Source organism: Notolepis coatsorum (genome assembly GCF_963971535.1).
Source record: "Notolepis coatsorum genome assembly, chromosome: 11".
NCBI lineage: Eukaryota > Metazoa > Chordata > Actinopteri > Aulopiformes > Paralepididae > Notolepis > Notolepis coatsorum.
This window is the reverse complement of record NC_140175.1, coordinates 9,088,129-9,114,379: the sequence shown is the minus strand read 5'-3', so window position 1 is coordinate 9,114,379 and position 26,251 is coordinate 9,088,129. Positions and strand designations below refer to the sequence as shown.

General features: G+C 42.9%; 1 protein-coding gene and 1 long non-coding RNA gene across 2 annotated transcripts in view; one reads left to right on the top strand and one right to left on the bottom strand.

Moving 5' to 3' along the window:
* The first annotated feature begins 2,332 nt into the window (after positions 1 to 2,332).
* LOC311236918 lies at positions 2,333 to 2,731 on the top strand. Its single transcript, XR_014620264.1, has 3 exons — positions 2,333 to 2,362; positions 2,448 to 2,513; positions 2,603 to 2,731. It is a non-coding gene; the product is annotated as an uncharacterized lncRNA (long non-coding RNA).
* A 334-nt stretch (positions 2,732 to 3,065) lies between these two features.
* Positions 3,066 to 26,251, bottom strand: part of LOC311236494 (uncharacterized protein) — a gene marked incomplete at both ends in the record, with an annotated part of 63,389 nt that continues 40,203 nt past the window's right edge. Inside the window, 4 exons of the mRNA XM_084324172.1 lie at positions 3,066 to 3,367; positions 3,517 to 3,628; positions 7,973 to 8,004; positions 8,319 to 8,462. Coding sequence (XP_084180298.1) covers positions 3,066 to 3,367; positions 3,517 to 3,628; positions 7,973 to 8,004; positions 8,319 to 8,462 — 590 coding nt within the window. The remainder of the gene's footprint in view (positions 3,368 to 3,516; positions 3,629 to 7,972; positions 8,005 to 8,318; positions 8,463 to 26,251) is intronic.

Here is a 26,251-nt window from a genome sequence, read left to right as displayed (position 1 = left end):
GATCTCCGAATAAGTACAATGTTGTGTTTCTTTTTCGAATGTAGCCAAGAGTATAACCATAATCCTATTATAAAAACAGCAGTCAAAGTGTATATTTTCAGCACTATGTGCATCGTGGACAGAGGCACGGATAAATCCGTGGCAAGTTGTTATTGCTTTTATTCCATTTTAATAACCTATTCAAGGTCGCCAAGCGGCACTGCAGATCTACCCTACTCTATGAATTCGAGAAGGTGCAATACCGGCCAGATCCTCTTAGGGGCGCTATCGCGATAATGCAGTGTTCCCTGCTCAGTTTCCAGTATTTGTGGTGAGCGCCTTGCCCACTGCACCACGTAGCCGCCCACTATAATTTTATAAACATGTCTCATGGACAGACTTGGGCGAATGATGAGGTGAAAGCCCTGATCAACATATGGTCAGAAGACCAAATAAAACAACTGCTTGTGGGCACCCACAAAAACAACGAGGTGTACAAGTTGTTTACCGAGAGGATGGCGGTAATGGGGTATAATAGAACGATGGATCAATGCCACGTCAAAATAAAAAAACTGCGCCAGCAATACATTAAAGTCCACGACTTGCTGCGAAAAAGTGGGAGTTCGGGGGACGAGAAAGACAAGTTCCCTTGGTATGATGACCTGGACGCTATACTTGGCACAAGACCAACATCCAGCCCGAAACATATTGTCGAGTCTTTCGAAGATGAGACCCAGACGGCATCATCACCAGCACCGACTGAAAATAGTGTTGCCTCCGCTGATCTGGAGTTAGACAGAAGTGGTAAGAGTTTTTTTTTGTGATCTGTATTTCTGTGTGTCTAGTACAGTGTTTCTCTCTTCACTTCACACCAGGGCCCTGTTTCTTGTACGTGGTTCAACTAAGTCGATCAAGATGTCATTATCCAGCTTCAGTTAACGAGATGATTGAAGCCAGGCTATTCAGGTTCCAAGAAGGCCGATTGACTCTCGTTAACTCAAGCCGGACTTGACGACTCTGGATAATTGCGCGTGGCCGCGTCACCTCAAAAGGCATCAGAGATCGAGTGCAGAAATGCAGATGTCAGAGCGAAAATGACGAAAGCGACGAGAGCAAATTTCTTCCACCCCGCTGAGCAGGAATTGCTCATGCGCACTTATGAAGACCACAAGAGCATCATCAATATAAAGTCCAACACTGCCACCGCTGCGAGGGCAAGGCAGAGTGCGTGGCAGCACATCGCGGATACGTTAAATGCGTAAGTGTTGGGCAAATGTATATTATTCATTATCACAACCTTCAGAATAAGTAGATACAAAAGCCCAAAGCGTATTCATATAATTGATATGGATTAATAGATACGTATATGAGGATATGTATTAGGTCAGACATTCAATACATTGAAGCAGTGAAATGAAATTGCGTGTGATCCTCTCTATTCTTACATTATTCATGAGTCCACCTTATTAATTTCCTACAATAATGATATGCTATGGTGTACTACCAACACTGTCATATAATTATGAGTGCTTTCAACCCCCATGTATAGAAACAACCCAGAGTCCAAACGGACATGGGAGCAGGTGAAAACCAAACATAAGAATATAATTCAGAATGGTGAGTGAGTGAATTAATACAATCTGTGCCATGGTATTGCATTGAACAGCTTGTCAATGTCGTATGATCCTTCATATTCCAGCAAACAAAAAGAGGTCCGACATGGCCAAGACGGGGGGGGGGGGCCGAAGACCCCTGACTTCACTCCTGCGGAGGAGCTGGCCCTCCAGCACAACAGGGGAAGACCCATAATGGAGGGTGTAGCTGGGGGCAGCTCCTCCGCCTCCGGGAGTAATCCTAGGAGCCCTCATCCCAGAGGTATAGGTGCACTTCATTCTATGAGTCTCTTTCATGATTATTCATTTAGTTAACCATCGTCACATTTTGCAGTGTTTGGACCTGCTGATGCAGAGGAGACCACTGATGTAAGTTGATATTGCTGCATCATTGTGTAATGGTTCTATTTTAGCAATAAAGAAATCAATAATCAGATGATCATTGAAAAATATCCCAAACCATTGCAATATCATCCACTGAATTATGTCTGTGTTTTTGGTAAATAATGTAATGTAAAAAGGGTATCTAGCAATTATAAGCCTCTGCTTCAGCCTACACGTTGTAGGTCATTTTCTCTCTTTCATAAAAGGTTCTACTACTTTGCTTTGTAGAATACCGAAATAAAACCATCAATACATGTTCATTGTGTGTGTCCTTTAAAGAACCAAAGACAATTCTCCAAAGTTCCTAATAATTCCTAATTCACTAACAGACTGACAGTCCAGCAGACGATGGCGAGGACACCCTAACTGCATGTTCCGGTGATGTGGTAAAAACAAGTTGTGGAAACTAATACTCCTATCCAACTCACTCCTTGTGAGTGGTATTTGGACTAAATCAATGCATTCCTTTAGCCAGGTACTGAATCACGGCCGGAGCCTGCAGGCCCCTCTCACTCTGCTGGAACTGGGGGTGGGGAGGTGAGTTATCATTTAATACCCTCACATTGTGAGGGGAGGTCTGAGTTTAGTTGCCATCTGACCGCCACACATTCATTTTCTTTCTTTAGAACGACCGTGAAAGTGTCAAATCACTATATAAGCGGAAGTTGCGGGCTGAGGTTGAATTCCTACAGTCTGAGACGGTGGGTCGGAATGAGTACCGCCGGATAAAGATACGGAAACTACACAAGGAGATGGAGTTGATTGATCAGCAGCTGGATGTAAGTGTAACCATGTGAAGCTTTGCCTAAAGTATTTGTGAGCTTTGGCATGAAATGCAACTTAACTGAAATTCTTTCTTGTGTGCACTTTCATTTACAGGCGGGCAGGCGGGGCAGCAGTCAGAAAAAATAAAGACTTTATTGTACAACATGTGGATCTCTTCTTCTTCTTGTACATGTTCCTCTATGAATGGGTATAACTTGAAAGCAAAGAGGGTGGCAAAGCCTAGAACCATATAGATTAAACATGCAAACATGAAAAGAGGAATACGTAAGATGAGTCCAACATTAACCTAAATGAACTCAACACCTAACCAAAATGATGGTGGGCAATTCTGTTCCTTGCAGCCTGTCCGGTCTGCTCGTCCAAGTGGACTGGCTGTAGGTCATCCTCAGGATGGTCCAGGATGACTGGGACCCTCTCCTTCCTCAGTGTTGCTATATTGTGGAGCACTGCACAGGCCACAGTGATGTCACATGCCCTGTCTGGTGCCACCCGCAGCCCGCGCAGACACGTGAATCTGCCCTTCAGTTGGCCGAAGGTCATTTCTATCCGGGCTCTCGTCCGAGCATGAGCCCTGTTGAAACGGGCTTCAGGCCCTGGTGCTGGCTCTGGATAGGGGGTCATGAAGTAGGGCTTGCATGCATAACCCCTGTCTCCAATTAGGAGTCCATCGTAATGACCTATAGTAGATAATATACAATGTTAGATCACCTCTACATGAAATAAGCATTTATAGATGACATGATATTTGCTATACCTTGCTCGAAGCTGTTGCACAGTGCAGACTCTCTGAATACTCTGGAGTCGTGGACGGAGCCCGGCCACTTGGCCTCAATATTGGTGATGAGGCAGGTGGAGTCACAGATCATCTAAGATGAATTGCGGTCAAGTCATGGTTATTGTACAGTACATGGGTAGCCATACAGCAGGCAATTGCAAGGTCCATGATGACCCCTATGTTAAAACAAATATGATTGCTTTTATAGCAATGTAATTTGAGGGGAATTGTCATAAGTTGGCCTACCTGCACATTAATGCTGTGATAGCCTTTTCGATTCACAAAATCACCCTCGTTTGGGCCAGAGGGTGCTTTGAGTTTGATGTGCGTGCAGTCCACCGCGCCAATGACATTTGGAAACTCTGCATAATAATAATGAGCTCCGTAAGGAATAGTGATATATGAATGCACTTTAATTAAATGGTGGAATATTGAATAACTCAATTACCCGCAATTCCATAGAAGCCCTCTTTGATTACATTCACTTGGACACGGCCAGGGAATGTAATGTAGTCATCCATGAACGTCTTCAAGGCCAAATATACTTTGCGAATAGCACGGCATGCAGTGGCTTTGCTGATGTTCTCCGCATCGCCTACGGTGTACAGAAAGGTACCACTGGCAAAGAAACGCAAGGCAATGCAGAGGGTCTGGGTGACAGTCAACGCTCTGTTGCGGCGTGTTTGATTAACAAGGTGTGGCCCGAGGAGGTCTTGGAGGAAAATGATTCCTCGTCTGCTAAATCTATAGCGCTCGTACAGGAACTCATTAGTATATGCTAACGGATCTTGGCGATCTCTAAGCACTCTCTCTCTATGAACTGCTAATCGGACTATGATTGCTCCTTCGTCAATCGGATCTCTGAGGAAGGGACATGCCATTATTTGCGAGGGTGTGGCCACAATCCACGCCTAACGTTTCAATTTCTGCTTGAATGAAACAGAATCCAGGCGCTCCTCTCCTTCCTCGCTCCTCATACACAGCGGAGAATATGAAGGGAATCCGAGCCGAACGAGCGATAGGTTTCAATCATTAAGGATGTCCCCGCGGGATTCACATTTGCAATGCTGCGCGTTGTTAAAATAACCATTATAATGTGTACATCGCACCGAGCGAGCGCCACGGTATATATAACGTGCATTATTTAGGACAAAGTGAATTTAGTATCAGCATTTTGGGTCTATTTTACATTTCAAAAGACCCCTCTGGAAGAATGGAGCACAAAAACGTAATTCAGAATGATATAACGCAGATCCTAGGCTGTGGGAATAATTTCAGGAAACGACCTGTCACTTTCTTTGCGGGGGCGTGGCTCTGCGTGATCCGGCTAACTCGAACTTGAACTCTGCTTTCGACCAGGCTCAAACTTTTGGATCTGTTGTCATGGTGATTTGGAAAATCCACGTACATGGAACCGGAAAGTCCGGCTAACTCAGTTATCCAGTTAAAGTTATCCGGCTAACTCAGTTATCCAGGTACAAGAAACAGGGCCCTGAGCTCTTTAGCCCTGCACCTAATGGAAACAATAACCCAGGCAAACTTCTGCGAGCCACACACACACACACACACACACACCAAAGCTTCAAACACTTTAGATGATCTAGCCTTTGACAGTATGTAAGGATATGAATTTATAAATTATATGCCAGGCCTATGACATGTTCTAAACCATTCTTGGTTAAATTGTTATTCACATAATTAATTTAATTAAACACACTGTAATTTATTTTATTAACAGGGGATCAAAGCTCAGTGGAGTTTAACAAAGATGATGACAGCACACCCAGCAGCACAGCCCACAACCTGGGGGAACCCCCATTTATGTCTGTAGCCCTGGACGATCACCCTTAGCTCCGCATCAGATGGGGTCTTGATGTATTGACGTCGCATGACCTGGTTTATGGCTGTCACAACCTCTTGGGTAATGAGACAGGCAGTGGACATGCCAACACCAAACAGGTGAGAGATGGATCTGTACTCCAGATTGGTTGCCAACCGCCACAGACATATTGCCACCCGTAGCTCAACAGAGACAGGGCGTCGGTAGCTGGTATTCTGGCGTGTCAAACTGGGTCGCAGGATGTCACACAGGTGCAGGAAGGACACTCTTTTCATCCTGAAGTTTAGTTGCCAGTCTCTGTTGTTCCAGTTGTCACTGATATGTTGCCACCAACTACAGGGACGTGGAATGGTCCACATGCTCCTGTAAAGATAAAGTACATAGTATCATTGAACTGTTTGTTTATTAATTGATTATTCAATGTGTAAATGTTTATAGTGGACATATTTTAATTAAACGTATATTATACTCTATATTTCTAAATTGCACTGCATTTTTGTGTAGTTCTCTTTCTTCCAGCATGACTGTCTGTAAAACATGTTTTATAGGCAATGTCACAAACAGGTAATTTATGACAAATAGGGAGTCCACACGTGATAACAATTTAACAAAAAAGAATTTACCTATCTAAACAAACAAAAGCATAATGACATGAACAATGAAATGTTTTGTATAAGAATCAGTGGTGAGTGCAGTGTGTGGATGAGTGAGTAAGTATGCTGTGGTGTGTGTTTGGTGTAAGTATCAGTGCTATAATATGTCAAAGGATGCAGCTTGGGTGTTGGTACAACCTGTGCCTGTGAGTGGAGAAAGCAGATGGGAGAAGCAGATGGGAGAAGCAGACAGAAGGTTTAGACAGGGGAACATATATACTGTTGCTACAGGCAGCTCTCTGCACTGCACAGGTGATTCAAATTGGGGTAACGACCTACCCACTCCACCCTGCTCTTTGAGTCAGAAGACTCCCCATTTGCAGGTAGAGTGGGGGTCGTCACACCCTCCCCCTAAAGAAAAGGGTTCTACCCTATTAACAAATTACATTTTTATTTACAAACAAGCTAACCCAAATGTAACAATAATACTTTTTCCCAAATTCAAATCAAAAACATCGTTTTATCCTTCACCCATTCCCCTCACCATCCTGCCTCCGCTCTCAGCAACATAGGGCCCTAGGAAGCAGTTTAAGAGAGCAGGAGACAGTAGGGATTAGGGAACAGACAAAACAAGGGTTACACATTAGATAACAGCACACACCAATTTCAAAAATACAAATGTCTCAAAAACATTTGTCAAACAGGGATATGAAAGAGTAGGGCTGGGCGATATGGCCTAAATATGATATCACGATATTTTCTGACCTTTCGGCGATACACGATACACATCACGATGTTTTTCTTTTTTACCCCAAACAATTCATTATGAGGCTTACCAAGACAGTATTTGAGTTTGCAAGCTAACATTAAAGACAAAATAAAATACCCATGCATTTAGCATTTTTATATTAGATTTAGATTATTAGATTATATATTGCATATGAGATATTATATGATTTAGATATGAAATATGATGAATTGAAAATGGGGGACCCTGATGTAAACAAGACTAAAGTCTTTCTCTGGTCTGCATCCCCTTAACAATTGTATGTATTGAGCTGTACTGTACCCATTCTGCAATATGTTAAAGTTTTAAATCAATCAATCAATAAATAGCATTTTAGCATTTTTATGAAACTACTGTATATATGTATGTCTCTAAATGTTTTGATGAATTGAAAATGGAGGACCCTTATGTAAAAAAGCCGAAAGTCTTTTTCTGGTCTTCATCCTCCTGTACTGTATTGTACCCATTCTGCAACCTTTTAATACAGTTTTCATTCATTCATTCTGACGGAAACATAATCATTTTGATTGACAGTCGAGTCTGCCAATGACGTCACACCGCTTGCACCCGCCCTGCTGTTCTTAGCACCAATCGGCAAGCGTTATGACTTCCTGAATGTCCCGTGTGCTGAAGTGAACACTGAACATCAACAAAGCTACTAACGTTAGCTCCCCGCGGCCGTTGAGTAGGAGACCAGTGCTTCACAGGATGCTAAATGAGGCATAATGATTTTACTACAACGAATGTTATAATAAAAGCCTTTCCATACATCTGTCTGATTGAAAACTTTATTAACAGACCGCGGAATGGGCATATCTCAGCACAGGCTGAGATATGAACGAGTAACGTGTGGACAGATTGACGCGACACAATCCTCTTGGGCAAAACATCACGATATCCACGATACGTTGAAAAAGTGTATCGTTAATGAACTGTACCCGATATTTATATAATATCGTCATATCGCCCAGCCCTATGAAAGAGCTAAATAAAGCAAACTAAGAGTCACTGGTTCAAAAACCTCACAGCAAACTCTACAATGTAACTATTTATTTTCTCCCTCTAAATTCAAATCAAAATAGTTTATAACCTTTCCAGATATCCCTGGTATATACAAATAAACAACATCAATATCAAAATCACAAACAAAGCAACACAATTTCAGACACAAATCATCTCCAACACCCCTGCTGACCGGTCACCCTTTCCCCTCACCCTCCTGCCTCCGCTCTCTGCAACATAGGATCCTAAGAAGCAAATTAAGAGGGTAAGAGACAGAAGGGATTGGGGAACAAACGAGACGAGAAGAACACAGGATGTTAAAAGATGAAATGTACTTCAAAACAATCGAGTCAATCCTATAATTAAAATCTACCATTTAAATTTAAATGGTCAACCACGCCCAGACGCATGTCATTAGGTGCTGGAAAGTTGTGGGCACAACAACATCATCCATCTCAGCACAATGACCATAAAGAGATTTTATCTTTTTTCCCCCTTTTCTTTCTCTTGTCCTTTCTCTTTTTTCCCATTTTCACTTTCTCCTTCCCAACCATCTCACTCTGAATAGTCACATCATGAACAGCATTGGGACCACCAATTTTCTGACCAAACCTCAGGTCATTAGGGCTAAACCCTGTGATCTCCTGGGCAACCTCTCTGGAAGCCAGTAGGAGCCACGGCAGTCCCCTCTCAGGAACGGGTACTGGAGAAGTGGAACAGAGAGAAACATGACTGTAGTCCCTATTATTCCCCCCCCCCCCCCCCCCTTTAGATGGGAAAAAGTTGGTGGGCGTTAGGAGGTTCACATGTTCACATGTTATTGCATTTTTGCCTTTGGCAATAACATTTGTCTCATCAATCCTTCCAAACGGCATGGCCGGCATGTATATAACAGCGTTTCTAAAGCCGGATCACTGTCCTGCTTCCTAACTAACGTAGTCTGCGACATGGACTGAAATGGGTCAGGCAGAACCAAACTAATATGAACAGTCTCAACATCCGCGCCCTGGGAAGCCCCCTGCGCATCACACGTTGCTGTCATTGCCTGTGTCACTGCACAGGCTGGATGCTCAATGACAACATCTGATATGTTGTCATTGTCAACATCGTCAAACATAGGACTAGGAGAGTCTTGTGAGTCTGGACTAGGAGAGTCTTGGGTGACTACACTTGGGAGAGGCCCCTCGGCCCACACCCGCACCTCAGCAAGATTGTTACCCAGATCGATGTCCACACCCAGGCATGCAGTCGTGCACACACGCGGTTACACGGCATGTTAGTAGGTCACTGAGGCAGAAGTGCGCGGTGCGATAAGTACCCGGCCGTTATAGAAAGCAATGAAGCTACCCGCCGGCACTTATCACCTAGACTTTGCATAATAATAGGATACAAGCCCTGGCTGTAGGCTACCAATTGGTGGGGGGCTGCTTGATCTCCCGACTGGAAGGATGAGACAAGTTGTGCTTCAGTCTGAAGGAAATTCCTTCTGTAAACTAACTCTAAGTTACATTGTTAATTTAGTTTGTATTTACTTTTCTAGTTTAAGTTAATTCAATTAAAGAAATTGTAACTACAATCACATTTAAAACATTGTTATGCATAATAATCATCTGTTCTGTGCGCAACTGAGGGAACATGTATGTCGTGCGCGCGCACGTAGCGTGTGGGCAGTTCCCATATTACGACTGCACCACTGTCCACACCATCTACAGGCAACACAGCGCGCACACCTCTCTGCATATCACCACTCCCCAAACCTGAAACGAGAGAAATTTTAGGTACAGGAACAGGAAACACAGACAATGTTGGACGAGGAGAAAACAATAAATCTAGCTCCCTATGTTGCAGATCTATTTTGGCAAGCTCAGCCTTTTGCTTAATCTCCTCCAAAGCGAACTCTTGTCTGTGCTCTGCCTCATCCAAAGCCAACTGCCGTAACAGAAGTTCCTTCTGCCGCTCAAAACTGAGTGCCATAGTGCACTACTGGCCTAAACAAAGTGTGCCACACTCAAACAAAGTGCCATACGTCACTGTTGGCCTACAAAACAAAACCTATGCTGGGACAATGAAGCGTGAATACCAAGAAAAACAAGTCTGATCAAATGAAACCTCCCCCCCTGACTAGCTACAGTGCCTAACTAACTACCTCAAAAGCTCAATCTTCATGCTACTACATGCAGGGGGTACTCATGCACTGGAACTCTCTGGGCAGAAGAAGTACCTGTTATACAGCCACTCCTCTGAGCCAGAGACGTGCTCCCGAGAGGACACAAGCGCCAATGCCAGTGCCTGACTCTACCCGCATTTGTAGCCGCCTAAAAAAGAAAATGCCAAGACCAGTCCCCCTATTGGAAACCTGCCATCTTTGCCTAACTTGGGATTTATGGTTCCTAAAATACACAGACTGTCATTAAGGTATCAAACTCCAAAGCCTCAACACAAGCAATAACAAACAAACAAAACAAAGTAACAAATCTCCACCACAAGAAATCTGCACAAACAAACTGCTACTTTCCCCAAATACCAAACAATCAAACCCCAAGAACAAAGACCAAATCACATGTGCTTACTCCCCAACACTGGCATACAAATAATTAGGCTACAAACAAATTCTAGCCAACAGGCCACAAATACTAGCTGCAAACCTCAGGTCACAGACACTAGTCCAAGATTAAGATTAGATTAAGTAATTAGCCTAAATATTTTTTCAAATTAGCCCTTCTATAAACAGACAGAGCCCAAACAAATCGTCCCAACAGGAACTCAAATCACAAATGCCAGTCAAATTACCAACCACAAATGCTAGCCAAAGTACCCAGCACAAATACTAATTTAACCACACTAGGTCAAATTACAAACAAAGTGAATTCCCAATTTCTACCAAAAGGTCCTACAAACGGCCCGAGCCCCCATATATGACGAACCAGAGGTTATCATATAAAGGGAGTCAACACACGTGATACAAAGTTAACAAAGAATTTAACAAATAATAATCGAATTAACACTATGGGTGCCGGCCAGAAATCCGGAAAATGACTGTGGATTGCCAGCGCTATTTGTCTATGGAGAAATTCCCCTTCTTTGCAGGGCTATAACTTTTTAAATTCTATTGCTACATTGCCATTATTAGGGCCCATTCAAAGTCCTATATGTATTGTTCATTGTGTAGCAACGTTAAACTTTTTCATTCACATATTCATAGTAAAGTATGGTCTAATCTCTAATGTATAAGTATGTTTTCATCTCTTTCTGCAGCTTTCTCCAGAACGTGATATATAGCCCCAAATGCATTATATTGATGATGAAATACAGTTTGATGGCAATCGGGGCGCTATAAAAAATTTCAATTGGACGTACTTCTAGAATGATCTACGTATGATCTGATGATGACCGGATGGGCGGGGGATCGTTTATAATTCCGTGGGCAGCGTTATATCATTCATCTAGTGTGGGTGATATGTTCATCATAACAGTTTATATGGAATACGATAAAAAATAACGCTGAATCTTACCGTATCCTCCTCGCGCCGTTGGGCGATGAGTGTCATTTACCTATTATGGTATGTAGAAATATCGGGTCCATTTCCAGCTTGTATAATAGTATATATGTCCAAATCATGTTGTTTATCGAGTTATTGGCAATCGATCGCTATGTATTGTGTCGAGATCGAGTCCCGGTAGCCAAACAGAGTGCCCGGAAGTAATACGGCCGACCAGCACAACCTCCATAGCACTTCCTGTTTGGCGATTGCGCCGATCGGCCACCAGATGGCGCTCCTGAACCGCCAGAGAGCTCAGTGGGTCCTCCTGGTGGATCTCAGGCCAGCGGAGGGGAAATATGAATCCGATCGCAGATTTTTGAAATATTGATATAAGGACGCTGTAAAGCGTCCTCCGGCAACTTGAGCATGGCCGGGAATGACGCTTTTAAGCGTTTTCCGGCAGTCAAAGTGTTAAACAACAAATGTGTATAACAGACTGGACAGAGGATCACAAGTTGGTTCACTTGGTGGCTGATACAACCTGTCCTGTTTGATGGGGAAAGCAGATGGGAGAAGCAGATGGGAGAAGCAGACAGAAGGTTTAGACAGGGGAACATATACTGTTGCTGCAGGCAGCTCTCTGCACTGCACAGGTTATTCAAATTGGGGTAACAACCTACCCACTCCACCCTGCTCTTTGAGTCAGAAGACTCCCCATTTGCAGGTAGAGTGGGGGTCGTCACAGCAATGAATAAAGATAATTTGATTGATTGAAAACTTTATTAACAGATTGTAGAATGGGTACAGTACAGCTCAATACACACAATTGTTAAGGGGGTGCAGACCAGAGAAAGACTTTCGTCTTGTTTACATCAGGGTCCCCCATTTTCAATTCATAATAGTTGCTATATGACAAATGATATATGACAAATATATCAACAAAATAATAATAATTTTGTGTCTTATTACTGGATCTTGTAAACAAGTCACAGTATAATTGTAATGTCATGCTTTTCTAGTGTTTTACCTAGGCTACTCTATCACTGCACATCAATTAGTCATTTTCTTTTGAAAGTGGTCATCAATGGTTACAGGCAGCGATACTGAAATAAATATAATGACACAAACATTCCGTGCAAGGCCTCTATTAGAAAAAAAGGACATTAAAGGCAATTAGAAACTGGCCCCCTCCAATGTACAGTTCCCCCAACCCCCACCGAACCTGTGTATTGAGCTGTACTGTATTGTGCCCTGTTAAATAAAGTTCTTTCATTCATTCATTCATTCATTCATTATTTCCATCGTTGTCCCTGGAGTAAACGTTACGTTACCTCGCTTGTCGTCTGTGTAATAACAAAGCCAACACGTCGTAGTCTCTTATCACCAGGGCTCGCCTTCTCCTTCGGCATTATCTCACTCTTCTCATTTGAAGAATGAAACGGTCTCTGCCTCGCTGTCTCGTCTGCTGCTCATATTGTGCGCCTTCTTGAAAAATGTGTAGTTGCTGGAAAAACCAAAGCAAGAGCAGAAATCCCACGATGGCACACATTTGTTGTTCCTCCGTGTTTGTGCTTTCTATTCTACCTTGCCGCTGTTGTGTTTTTGCGGATCTCACTTCCTGAAGGGGGAGGGATCTTCACTCTCCATTGTGTCCAATAGACGAGCGCCCTTTTCGACCGCGTGACATTGTTCAGAAAGTTCGGTGCGCTTGACAAATTGCTATGTGAATGCAGACGAACCAAATGAAGAATGCAACAATGTTGCAACTTCACCACCAGAACCGCACCGAGTCCACCAAAACTATATGTGAAAGCGCCCTTAGTGCTGTCAATAGATAAAAAAAAGCTTCACAAGATTCTGTAATTAATCTAGATTAAAAATTGCATTTTCCTACATGATTTTAGACATGAATTAGTAACAATTTATCTTTTACATTTGACATTTTCTAGAAAAAGATTTTTTAGAGAAATATATATATATTAAACACAGTATTAGACATGATTTATTGCATCTATAGACGGCAGTGTGTAAAGTACTTTCTTTTGGACCCGGTCCAGGTCCTAGCCACTGAAAACAAAAAGGAAAAAACAAAGTAACCCAGAATGAAGACTATCTATTGACTGTCTCCCTCTATTGGTTTATTTGTTGGTGCCATAGTTTTGAGGTAATGGATCCACCACACTTATCTCCTCAGTAGGAGATTATCTATATCTCCCCCTCGTCTTGGAAGATGCACTCTCTCTATTCCAAGGTATCTTAATGATGAGACATTGTGGTGTGCCTTTTTGAAATGTAAAGCTACTGGGCTTTTTTCATCCCCATTCCGTATCGTACTCCTGTGTTCAGCAATACGTGTTTTTAAAGCACGTGTTGTCTTACCGACATATGCTTTACCACATGGGCACTTGAGCATATAGATTACATTGGTAGTTTTACATGTTATTTTGCCTCTTATTTTTATCTCTTTCCCAGTTGATGGGTGATAGAAAAAAGTGCACTTTTCTGTAAAGTGACACTGAGCACACGAACCACAACAAGTTTCAAGTTTCAAGTTTCTTTAATAGTTGTCATACAGAAGTACAGAATACTTTCATACAAAATGCTTCTTACTGTTACGCTCCAGAGACTGTGCTAGACAAGATAGTATCAAATAACATAGTATAGCATGTAAATTAGAAGTAGAAAATGAGGTCACAGTGTTCAGTATAGACATATGTACAATGTTCGATGCAGAATAGACGTAACTGAGTTACCATATAATATACAATACTATGCAGTGTACTAATGCAGAAATGGGATGAGGTACAATTTAGGTACAATTTACAGTAAGGTGTACGAGTTGTAGTGCAATCCTTCATCAATAAATATAAAGTGTGGGGAGTGGGTGCTACAGTCTGTTTGTTTAAAGTGAGTGTGTGCTATAAAGTGTGGGGAGTGGGTGCTACAGTGTGTTTGTTTAAAGTGAGTGTGTGCGTGTGGATGTGTGTGCTATGTGCGTTTGATGGTTGTTGTTGTGTAGTGTTCATTGTTCGTTGAGCAGCCTGATGGCCTGGGGATAGAAGCTTCTTCTGAGTCTTTCTGTGCTCGCCTTGAGACTCCGGTATCGCTTGCCTGACCGCAGCAGTTCAAAGAGGCAGTTGTTCGGGTGACTGGAGTCTTTAATGATTCTCTTAGCCTTGCCCCTGCACCGCTTGTTGTAAATGTTCTGGAGGGTGGGGAGCCCCCCTCCGATTGTGCGTTCGGCTGAACGTGTCACTCTTTGTAGTCTGCTTCGGTCTTGTGCAGTGCTATTCCCAAACCAGGAGGTGATGTTGCCAGTCAGGATGCTCTCTATTGTACATGAGTAGAAGTTCTTAAGGATCTTCTGACTGACTTGGAACTTCCTTAGGCGCCTGAGGAAGTAGAGGCGTTGTCGTGCCTTCTTCACAACACTGTCAATGTGTGTGGTCCATGTCAAGTCCTCGGATATGTAGGCTCCGAGGTACTTAAAGCTGTTGACTCTCTCAACCGGTGCCCCGTCGATGCTGAGGGGGCTGTAGTCCTTGACCCCCGACCTCCTGAAGTCCACAATCATCTCCTTTTGTTTTGCTGACGTTCAGGGAGAGGCTGTTTTCCTGGCACCATCCCGCCAGGACCTTGACCTCTTCCAAGTAGGCCCTCTCGTTGTTGGCAGAGATCAGGCCCACCACCACTGTGTCGTCAGCAAATTTGATGATTGTGTTGCTACTCCGCTGAGCCACACAGTCGTGTGTGTACAGGGAGTAGAGGAGGTTTCCATCTGGCAGGTCACCTAAAAAAGTGTTTTTTTAGGAGGCAGGTCTGATTTGACCACAATGTCTCTGATGTTATGTGCTCTCCTGTATACTAGTCTAGGGAGGATCTGAAAAGATTTATCCAATGTTGGATCAGAACTGAGAAGATGCCAATGTTTTTTTTTTATAGTTTGTTTAAAAAGGTTGCCTAGAGGTGAGTATTGTGTAACACACTGTAGGTTGTGCAGAGGTAGTTTTGTTTCTTGTAGATTGTAAGCAATCTTCTTGGGTTTTATGGCCTACTTTCAAAGCTGCTTTTTCTACAATGTCCTGTGTGTACCCTCTGGTTTTAAACATAGTTTTTAAAGTATCTGTTTGTTCCTGAAAGAATTTCATCTGTACTACAGATCCTGTAGAACTGGCTGATAGGTAAACTGTTCTTTAAAAAAAAAAAGATTTATCTCCAACCACGATGAAAGCAGCCTCTGGGTGTTTACCTTCTTTGTTGCTGATTGTTCTGGCGTGGAGTCTCCTCGCCCAGCCATGTCTCCGTCAAACATATGATGTTGCAGTCCCTCGTTTCTTGTTGGAATGATATCCATGCTCTTAGCTCGCACAGTTTATTATCCAGAGAGTGTACATTGGCAAGCAGAATGCTGGGAGGCGGGGGGCTATTCTCAGTCTCACCAGGAGGCCGGCTCTGCATCCCCGCTTTCTGCGTCTCTTTGACCTCGGCAGCACTGCGTTGAACGGCTCTGCTGCAGTTCGTATGAACAAAGGATCTTTGTGTAAAAACTCCAGTTTTGGATTGATCGACTCGTCAAATCTTGTATGTCCAGTAGTTCCTCTCGTGTCATATCTATAAATGCTGGTCACCTTTTGTGTAAAAAGTAGGGATGTTCGATATTGTTTATTTTTTTTACCAATATCCGATATACCGATATTGTCCAACTCTTAATTTCCGATACCGATATCAACCGATACCGATATATGCAGGGTCCCCCCCCCCCCCCCAAAAAATGGAATAATTTCAGGTAATTAACATAGATCTCTTATCGTTGTATTAAAGGAAAACGCCAACATTTTGGGAAATTAGCTTAGTTGCCATCTACCCTGGAGTTAGACAAGAAGATACATACCTTTTTCTTCTCTGTGCATGCAGTAGGAGTAGGAAGACGTTGGGAACTAGGCTAATGGAGGAACCTACTTCCAGTGACTAACGCTAAGCTAGGCTAACAGTGCACGTCTTCCTACTCCTACTGCATGCACAGAGAAGAAAAAGGTATGCATCTTCTTGTCTAACTCCAGGGTAGATGGCAAATAAGCTAATTTCCCAAAATGTTGGAGTTTTCCTTTAACAAAACATTATGCATACTTTTGACAATAAATAAAATAAGAATTTGTTCTTACTTGCTTGCCTGGGTAAATAAAGGTTAAATAAATGTTAAAAAAAATTAAATATACCGATAATATCCGATATTACATTTGAATGCCGATAATATCGGACATCCCTAGTAAAAACATTACTAAAAAACAACATCATAACTAAAAGAGTTGCTAGGTCGATAAGGAGCGCACAACACATCTTACTTACTTATGTGGCGCCATCTTACTTACTGTCCAATGGAGAATGAACAGTCACCTCATGCTATGTGTCCAATGGAGAATGAACCTCTGTAATTTCACTGTAAGGCACGGTTCCTCAGGTCTTAAAGCATAAATCTATACATATCCTTAGACTGCCAGTTTATAAACTTCTTTATTTGAATGTTTCTGTCTCTCTCTGTTCCCCAGATCCATCCCCTGTCCTGCTGCCCGGCAACCAATAGAGACATGAAGGAATTAAGACATCATTCCTGTGACCAGTGTGGGAAGAGCTTCAAGACAAAGTTGCAGCTTAAACGTCACCACATGGTACACACAGGAGAGAAACCTTACTGCTGTGACCAGTGTGGGAAGACCTTCAAGACAAAGGGACATCTTAAACGTCACCACATGGTACACACAGGAGAGAAACCACCTTACTGCTGTGACCAGTGTGGGAAGACCTTCAAGACAAAGGCAGAGCTTAAACGTCACCACATGGTACACACAGGAGAGAAACCTTACTGTTGTGACCAGTGTGACATGAGCTTCATAACAAAGGCAGAGCTTAAATGTCACCACGTGGTACACACAGGAGAGAAACCTTACTGCTGTGACCAGTGTGACATGAGCTTCAAGAGAAAGGACAACCTAAATAAACACCACATTGTACACACAGGAGAGAAACCTTACTGCTGTGACCAGTGTGACGTGAGCTTCAAGACAAAGACACGTCTTAAACGACACCACATGGTACACACAGGAGAGAAACCTTACTGCTGTGACCAGTGTGGGAAGAGCTTCAAGAGAAAGGCAGAACTTAAACACCACAGACGGCGGAGGCAGCCATGCAAGGTGCCAACCTGCTTAATGGGAGCAGTTAGGGGTTATGTGTCTTGCTCAAGGGCACTTCGACACACTGCCCGGGACGAGCTGGAATCGAACCAGGAAGCTTCTGATTACCAGACGACCGCTCTACCTCCTGAGCCACTGTTTATGCTGGTGATTATATCACTGTAATGATGTATTTTGATCTAAATCAAGATCTGTGGTCCGAGGTATTAAGAATAGAAATCTGAATACTAATATTGAAATTAATATCCGAATGAGACAATTCCTAAAGTTCAATAAGGTTGTCTATTATAATATGGATCCATACAGTTTGTGAAATAAAAATGCTCTTTCGTTAGTAAAAGAGTGGGGAAGAAGGGTGGTGAAGAGGAGAGGATAAAGAGCAGAGGATATAAGAGACAGTAACACAGTAACAGTGTACATGTTTTATATCTCTCACAGACAGTCATATTACTTGATACATATTTAACATGTAAATTCTGATGTGTATGTTCTCATGATGCATCTACTGTGTCTCGACTGTCCATATTAATCCATAAGGTACATCTCCCTTCGCTGATTATATATCATACGCCGTTTACATTATAGTGTCCGAAGCAGATACTGAGCAGAGACGGGAGCTATAGAGTGACATAGTGTACAGAATATGTTTATGTAAGGATGTGTGAATCATTTTTCCTACTTACATTCACATTGTAGGAGTCATACAGTATCATATAAACATCAGTAGCTATTCTCTATATTTACTAACTGAGGTTCAATCTGACTATTCTTTATATTTACTAACTGAGGTTAAATCTGACTATTCTTTATATTTACTAACTGAGGTTAAATATGACTATTCTCTACATTTACTAACTGAGGTTAAATATGACCATTTATATTTACTAACTGAAGTTATATCTGACTATTCTCTAGTATATATAGAGGTTGAGTAGTCTCCTATGATATATCACATTCACACTCCAACTTCACAACTGCAAATATATCGGTACCTGCAGTATTTTAGCCTGGTATCACCCTCAGTACCTGCAGTATTTTAGCCTGGTATCACCCTCAGTACCTGCAGTATTTTAGCCTGGTATCACCCTCAGTACCTGCAGTATTTTAGCCTGGTATCACCCTCAGTACCTGCAGTATTTTAGCCTGGTATCACCCTCAGTACCTGCAGTATTTTAGCCTGGTATCACCCTCAGTACTGGCATCAGTATCTGTGTATCCACATCAGTATGCATGGGACATATGAATCAGAGATATGAGCCTATAACATATTGAATCTTCTAAACATTCACTCTTTAACTCTTCACAGTGTGAAAGTGCGGTCAAGACTGAAGCTTCACTTAAAGAGCAAGGGTTGGAACATGAAGATCTGCAACGTGAACAATCCATAGATCAAGACTCCACCTCAAAACTAGCAGCGGCGTCTCCCTCCACTGACATAGAGGTGTTCGACTCTCTAGACGGGTTCCTAAAGGCCAAGAACATCAATTATGCGCACTGTCCCATTTTCTCTGGCCCAGAGGAGGAGGACGGCAACATTCAGACCGGGGATCAGAACCCGAGGCCACAGATGACACCTTCATGTGAAACTGAGTCTGAGCCTGAACATGATGGGGAGCTAAGTACCTCTGAAACTGAACACAGTTCTGATTACGCAACATCTTCACCAAAATATCACTATTTAACGCTGTCCAAAAGGTTTTCCAAAAAGCTTCCGAAAAGCTTTAGAAGAGCTCCCTCCAAGTCCGATTGTAAGGAGGAAGAAGGCGAGGACACGTCGGACGTATCGCAGAGTCATCCGTTACCCGAGTCTGACTCCATACGTCAAGGTTGAAAGAAAGTGTTACTGCTTGACCTTACTCCTAGAACCCACCTCACCCCTGCCCACTTTGACAACCTAGGATGGCTTAGAGTAGACGACAGAGTACAGCAACTTGCAATGGGCCTGGTCTACAAGATACACTACACGACCAAGGTACCCATGTACATGTCAAAATACTTCCCAAAGGTCAGTGAATACCACGATCACAACACCAAAGGGAACTCCACAAATCATGTTAAACCCAGATTCGGCTCAAACAAGGGACTAAACACGTTTCACAATTATGCCACATCAATGTGGAACGCCCTACCCAAAGCTGTAAAGGAATGTGAATCACTACCCACTTTCAAAACCACTCTCAAAGAACACCTACGGGAGACTGCAATTCGAAACTGGCCCCTGTAAATGTCCTAACCCAACCCCCTCCAATGTACAGTAAATTACCAAGTATTGTTTTGTCAATATTCCAATGTACAGTTTTGCTTGTACATCTGTATATCGTGTATGTCATATATGTTATGATGAATTGAAAATGGGGGACCCTGATGTAAACAAGACGAAAGTCTTTCTCTGGTCTGCATCCCCTTAACAATTGTATGTATTGAGCTGTACTGTACTGTACCCATTCTGCAATCTGTTAATAAAGTTTTCAATCAATCAATCAATCAAAACCAAATCAACACAATCTGGACGGGGGTGGGGTAATATTGATGAGGCTTGACAACAGAAGTTCAAACATAACTTCATATTTATTGGTTCGTATTATTCGTTTCTTCATATCGGCATCACCGTGTGTTCAACTTCCTGTGTTGACACTAGAGTGTGACATCATCACCTACGTCAGCTTATATGCTCAAAACGCAAACCTACAAAACCTGGGGGGGGGGGGGGGGGGGGGGGCTGGCTCTCTTGCGCTCTCTCTCTCTCTCTCTACATTCAATGATTTAAAGTGCCAAATGTTACAGTTTAAATACTAACTGGATAGTTGATGATATAAACATTTAATTTCATTATCTGAAATATTCTAAAATCATTAAGTCTGCTATAAGCCATTATCCCTTTGTGTGTGATTATTATTTTCTCACAGCAGTGTGTATATATATATATATATATATATATATATATATATATATATATATATACATATATATAGTGTGTGTTTGGCTAAAGTGGATAGAAAACACAGTACTGTGCAAGTCTTAGGCACGGTGGCACCCAAGAGTTTTTATATAAATAGTCTTAGATGTAAATAATTTTTTTTATTAGCGTGTCAGTAGACTACTCTTAGTACATTTTCATTAAATTATTTTTTAAAGCATCTTCATGGTTTAATAATGCAAACATATGTTGCAGGGACTTATTATAATCATCATATTGGCGTGACTGTATGCATCAACGGGTTAAATCAAGCATTTTTAAGTGCTTTAGAGGAAATATATATCGTGTATCGTGATATGGCCAAAAAACATCGCAATATCATTTAGAGGCCATATCGCCCAGCCCTACCCCCTTTCCTCACGAATGGAACTAGTGTCGTGGAATCCGCTTTGAGCGTTTCCAGGGTTGGCAGCTAACTCTAGTTAGCTTAGCCTAGTTTTGTGGGATAACTTAGTTAGCAGCTAACGTTAGCCCATTGCTCGCGTCAATTAAATTGCATGTCATTAAAGGTCCACGCTAGTCTGTGTCTAATGAAATTACAATTGCATGTCATTTAAGATCCGCGCTGGTCTGTGTCTATAATGAAATGAGAGGGAAGATCTGCGCTAAAGCAAGTCTCATCTCAGCCGCGACGTGACAACATATACTCGATGTTCACGATATAGTAATTTACTACATCTCATGTAGAACAAGCCGTGATACATCGAGTATACTCGATATATCGCCCAGCCCTAAGCACAACAAGGCGGACAGTGCGGCGCCATCTTGTTGACATTCATCCTCAATGAATTGGGTCATAAAGGAGAAAAGAGCTGCAGACGTAGTACAAGTATTTTCTTGTTTTCATATTGATCATTTGTTTGTAATGTGTTTTTCAGATCAACATAAGCATAATATATCTAAATAACTTAGTTAGTTAACACCTTATTTCACATGTATGTGCACAGAGGTAACTACTAAGACAGACAGATATGACCAAATTGTGACGACCCTCCCCCACACTGTTTGATTGCTCTGCGTGTTTAGGGAGTAGGGTATATCTGCAGAGCCGCAGAGCCCCGGCTTGTACTGTGTGTGAGGGCTTGTACTGTGTGTTGTTTCCGGTAAAACCCAGAAGTAGTCAGTTTGTGCTGTTTATTTTTTTTTATTTCTCTTTCTCCGATTTTCTGTTTTTCTCCCCGTCCAATTTAGTCGCCGTGCCAATTCCCCTCCTCCCCTACCTGGTTGTTGTTCGCATGTTCTCCTACGAGTCGGTACAAGGGCATCCCGAAGCCGACCGCACGCTTCCTCCGATGCGTGTGGCGACAGCCAGTGACGTCTTTTCACTTGGCAGCGAGGACTCTCATTGGTGAAGTGTAACGCGTGGGAGGGCACGCTATCTCCACCAAGTCCTGCCCCCGCTGAGCAAGCGCCGAGACCTGACCTGTAGGCGTCGCTGTCCACAACGCCAGATTCCCACTCGCCAGCTTCCCCACCCCCTAATACTGCCAATTGTATTAGTGTGAATGACCAGCCAAGCTGGTAGCAACGCCGAGAGCTGGGCTCGAACCCAGCATCTCCTGCGTTGGTGACGAGCGCAATCTCCGCTACACCACCTGACCGCCATTGTGCTGTTTATTTTTAAACCTAACCTTAACCCTAACCTGCAACACGGAACACAGAAATGCAAATGCTGTCGAGTCCTCACTGCTTGTAAAAATAAACAGCACAAACTGACTACTTCCGGGTTTTACAGGAAACAACACGCAGTACAAGCCCTGACGCACAGTCACACACAGTACAAGCCCTCACACACAGTACAAGCCGGGCTCTGCAGATATATGCTATTGTGTTTAGGCGTGTTTGAGATTAGGCGTGTTTGAGATTGATTTCGGCTTGCCTCGAAAGTAGACGAGAGTAGACGATTGCAGCCGGGGGAGGAGTCAGAACGTCGAACACAAGTCACAATACGTAAAAAAACGTTATTTAACATTGCAGAATGGGTACAATTACAATGCGGCTCAATACAAACCATTGTTAAGGGGCCCAGGGGGTGTAGACTGTTGTAGTTTGAGCTAATTTACACCATGCTCCAAAAAAAATAAAAATCTGCCGAGCGATCTGGCGCGGGGAGCGCTCGATTCAAGGTGAGCGGTGAGCGAGCGGAGAGCGACTTGGGGGCGGGGTCAACATGAGCGATTAGCGGAGCGGACCAAGCTTTAAAGAGCGAAGAGCGGATTTCTCGCCCGCGCCGATCCGCTCACGTGGCCTGGCACCACCCAACAAAAGAAAGTTTCGAGAGGAATGGAAGTTTGAAGATAGCAGTGTTTCAAGAGACTGGCTAGGCTACAGTATGATGCAGGGGCTGTAGACAGTGGTGAGTTGTTAACTTGTTCGGTGTTCCGCAACTATGTCCAAAAGAAAAACAGAAACAACACATTTGTCATTGTCGTGTTACTTCACAGTACAAATACGTGAGTCCTCTGCTGTGGTTGTGACGAGTATCCTTTATTAGCTTAACTCCATAGCAACATCACACAGGTGTATCTGTAGACAGTCTCCTCCCCACCGTATATTCTCTCCCCACCGTATGTATCTTTTTTTCTCCCACCCACCCACCCCCCCCTAATGTACAGTCTCCTCCCCATCATAATGTATATAATCTCTGTTAGGATCTATGGGTAACAGTACTGTATATTTGCATATCCTATATGTCACAAATGTAACATTACTATATACCTGTAGTATGTCTTAAATGTCACTATGAATTGAGAATGGGGGACCCTGATGTAAACAAGACAAACGTCTTTCTCTGGTCTGCATCCCCTTAACACTTTGATTGCCCAACCCGAGTTTTCTCGGGTTTACCCCCCGCGGGTTGAATGCCCATAACGAGAATATTCGTTTTTTCTCTTTTTTTTAATTTATTAGCGATCTGAATTCATATTTCATCAACCGAGTCTACCAGGACCTCTCCTGCTCTCAGCACCTTCTCTCTGTCCTCCTCCCTCGCTCCCAGGACCTCTCCTGCTCTCAGCACCTTCTCTCTGTCCTCCTCCCTCGCTCCCAGGACCTCTCCTGCTCTCAGCACCTTCTCTCTGTCCTCCCTGTCGGTCTTTGCCGATGCATTCCATTCCAAACGTAACGTTAGTTGTTCAAAACATTACCTGTCTATATAATTTGTTCCTCAACGTTATATAGACGGGTAATGTTTTGTAAACTAACTGCAGCCTGCTACAGTTAGAAGCTAACGTTAGCCAGCAAGCTGCAGCCTGCTACAGTTAGAAGCTAACGTTAGCCAGCTAGCTGCAGCCTGCTACAGTTAGAAGCTAACGTTAGCCAGCAAGCTGCAGCCTGCTACAGTTAGAAGCTAATGTTGAGGAACAAATTATATAGACAGGTAATGTTTTGAACAACTAACGTTACGTTTAGAATGGAATGCATCGGCAAAGATCGTTAGCTCAAAGCTATTCCGTCCAATTTTCATCAACTTCCTGTCATTTAGAAATATGATTTTATAGTGAAAATCATTACCAAAACGTCCGGAAAAACCTCACAGGAGCATTATAGACTGTCATACAAATGTACAAATGCTATAAGGTGGCAAGAAATGCACTATAAACAATACTTTGCGGCGTTGTTTCTTGCGCTAGCTTCTGTTAGCCAGCATTAGCCTTAATTAGCGTGAGCAAGTAAACTAAGAGTAAACGTTTTTACATGAAATACAGCCCAAAAACCCTGCTGACAAACGTTTGCTTATTAAATACATTCTATACTATAATAATACAAACGTTTCATTGCCTCTCTGTGACGACAAAGTTGTTTAAATAACGGGAGAAAAGTAGCTAAAAACAATGTATTTGGATGGGACAGGAAGTACCATTCGCAACCGGAAGTCAGCCGGAAGTGCCTACTTTCAGGTTGTGCAAGTGGAGAATAGGTTTGAGGCGAGAAAATCTCAGAGCGATCGCTCTGTCCTGATTCCCTCTGAGGGGGAGGAGTACTTGCAGTGTGTGTGCGTGCTAAAATGGCCCCACACTAAACTATCCCAGTTCAAACGGTAGGCAATACTGCCACCTGGCGAGATTCGATCATCATTGCAATTCCAACATAGGCAGCTGTGCCAGGGAGACCCAGGGAGCTCCGGGTGTTTAGAACCGGGATCAAAGGAAAAATATCTAAGGATTGTTGTGGCAATTGAAATTCATCTTAAACCTTGGTATGTGCATGAAATAATGTCATCAGGATACAGAGTCTTCACAGTCAAAAAGTTATTTATTATTATATTCTGCAGAATACAATGGTGACGAGTCCGAGGCAGAGCACGCAAAATGCTCTACCCGGAGTTGGACAATGAACAAACATTTTAATGCAGCTTATATAGGAGGAAAAGGGGCAAAGGATGACATGACAAAGAGTTAAGAGTGTAGTGTGAAATAGTGGCCTGACCCTTTGTTAATTCAAAAGCGATGGTTACAACAAATTACATTTAAATGATTGTATGCCCTTCTTTCTAGACTCCATGGCCTTACAGCTGTTTATCTGTGAAGAGGAGGTTCCCCCTGAGCAGCAGGAGAGGAGCCCCAGTCTGGTCCAGGAGGAGTCAGAGCCCCTACAGATTAAAGAGGAACAGGAGGAACTCTGGATCAGTCAGGAGGGAGAGCAGCTTCCTGTCTCTGTGAAGCGTGAACATGATGAAGAGAAACCTCAGTCCTCACAGCTCAGCCAAACCCAGGACACAGAGCCCCTCCAGATTAAAGAGGAACAGGAAGAACTGTGTCAAGATCTAGAGGAGGCTGATGGCTCCAAGATGACCTTACAACCTATGAAATGTGAAAATGAAGGTGAGAACACTCTGTCCTCACAACTCAGCCAAAACCGGGACCCAGAGCAAATTAAAGATGAACTAGATCAAGGGCTGGAAGAAGCTAAGATCACGGTAGACCCAGTGAAATGTGAAGATGGTCAAGAGAACGCTCTGTCCTTCCAGCCTCTTCAAACCCAAAGGGAGAAAAACGGAGAAGCATACTCTTTACCCAGCACCTCAACTGAACACATGAAAACAGAACCTGAAGGAGAGGACTGTGGAGTAGCAGAACTAACCAGTAACTTAGATCCAGCTGGTGATTTAGAACCAACTAGAGATAGCCAGCCTCTCTCTTCAGACTGTTCTCTAACTGACACTGATGACAGTTCTGGAGCTGAGACTGATGACTGTGATGAATGGAAGGAGAGTGCAGGTCCAGGTTTGATGGCAGTAAAACAAAAGAAGACACAGAAAATACAAACGTTGGCAGTAAAACAAAAGAAGACACAGAAAATACAAACGTTGTCTAACAGGCCTGGGTTCAGCAAGAAGAGAGATCTGAAGATGCACATAAAAAATCATACCGGAGTGAAACCATTTAGCTGTTCAGTTTGTGGGAAAGGGTTCAGCAAGAAGAGAGATATGAAGAGACACATGATAACTCATACTGGAGAGAAACCATTTAGCTGTTCAGTTTGTGGGAAAGGGTTCAGTCAACAAGCAAATCTGAAGAGACACATGATAACTCATACTGGAGAGAAACCATTTAGCTGTTCAGTTTGTGGGAAAGGGTTCAGTATGAAGGGAGATATGAAGACACACATGAGAACTCATACTGGAGAGAAACCATTTAGCTGTTCAGTTTGTGGGAAAGGGTTCAGTCGGCAAGCACATCTGAAGACACACATGAGAACTCATACTGGAGAGAAACCATTTAGTTGTACAGTTTGTGGGAAAGGGTTCAATGATAAAGGAAGTATGAAGAACCACACTAGAACTCATACAGGAGAGAAACCATTTAGTTGTTCCGTTTGTGGGAAATGGTTCAATCGGCAA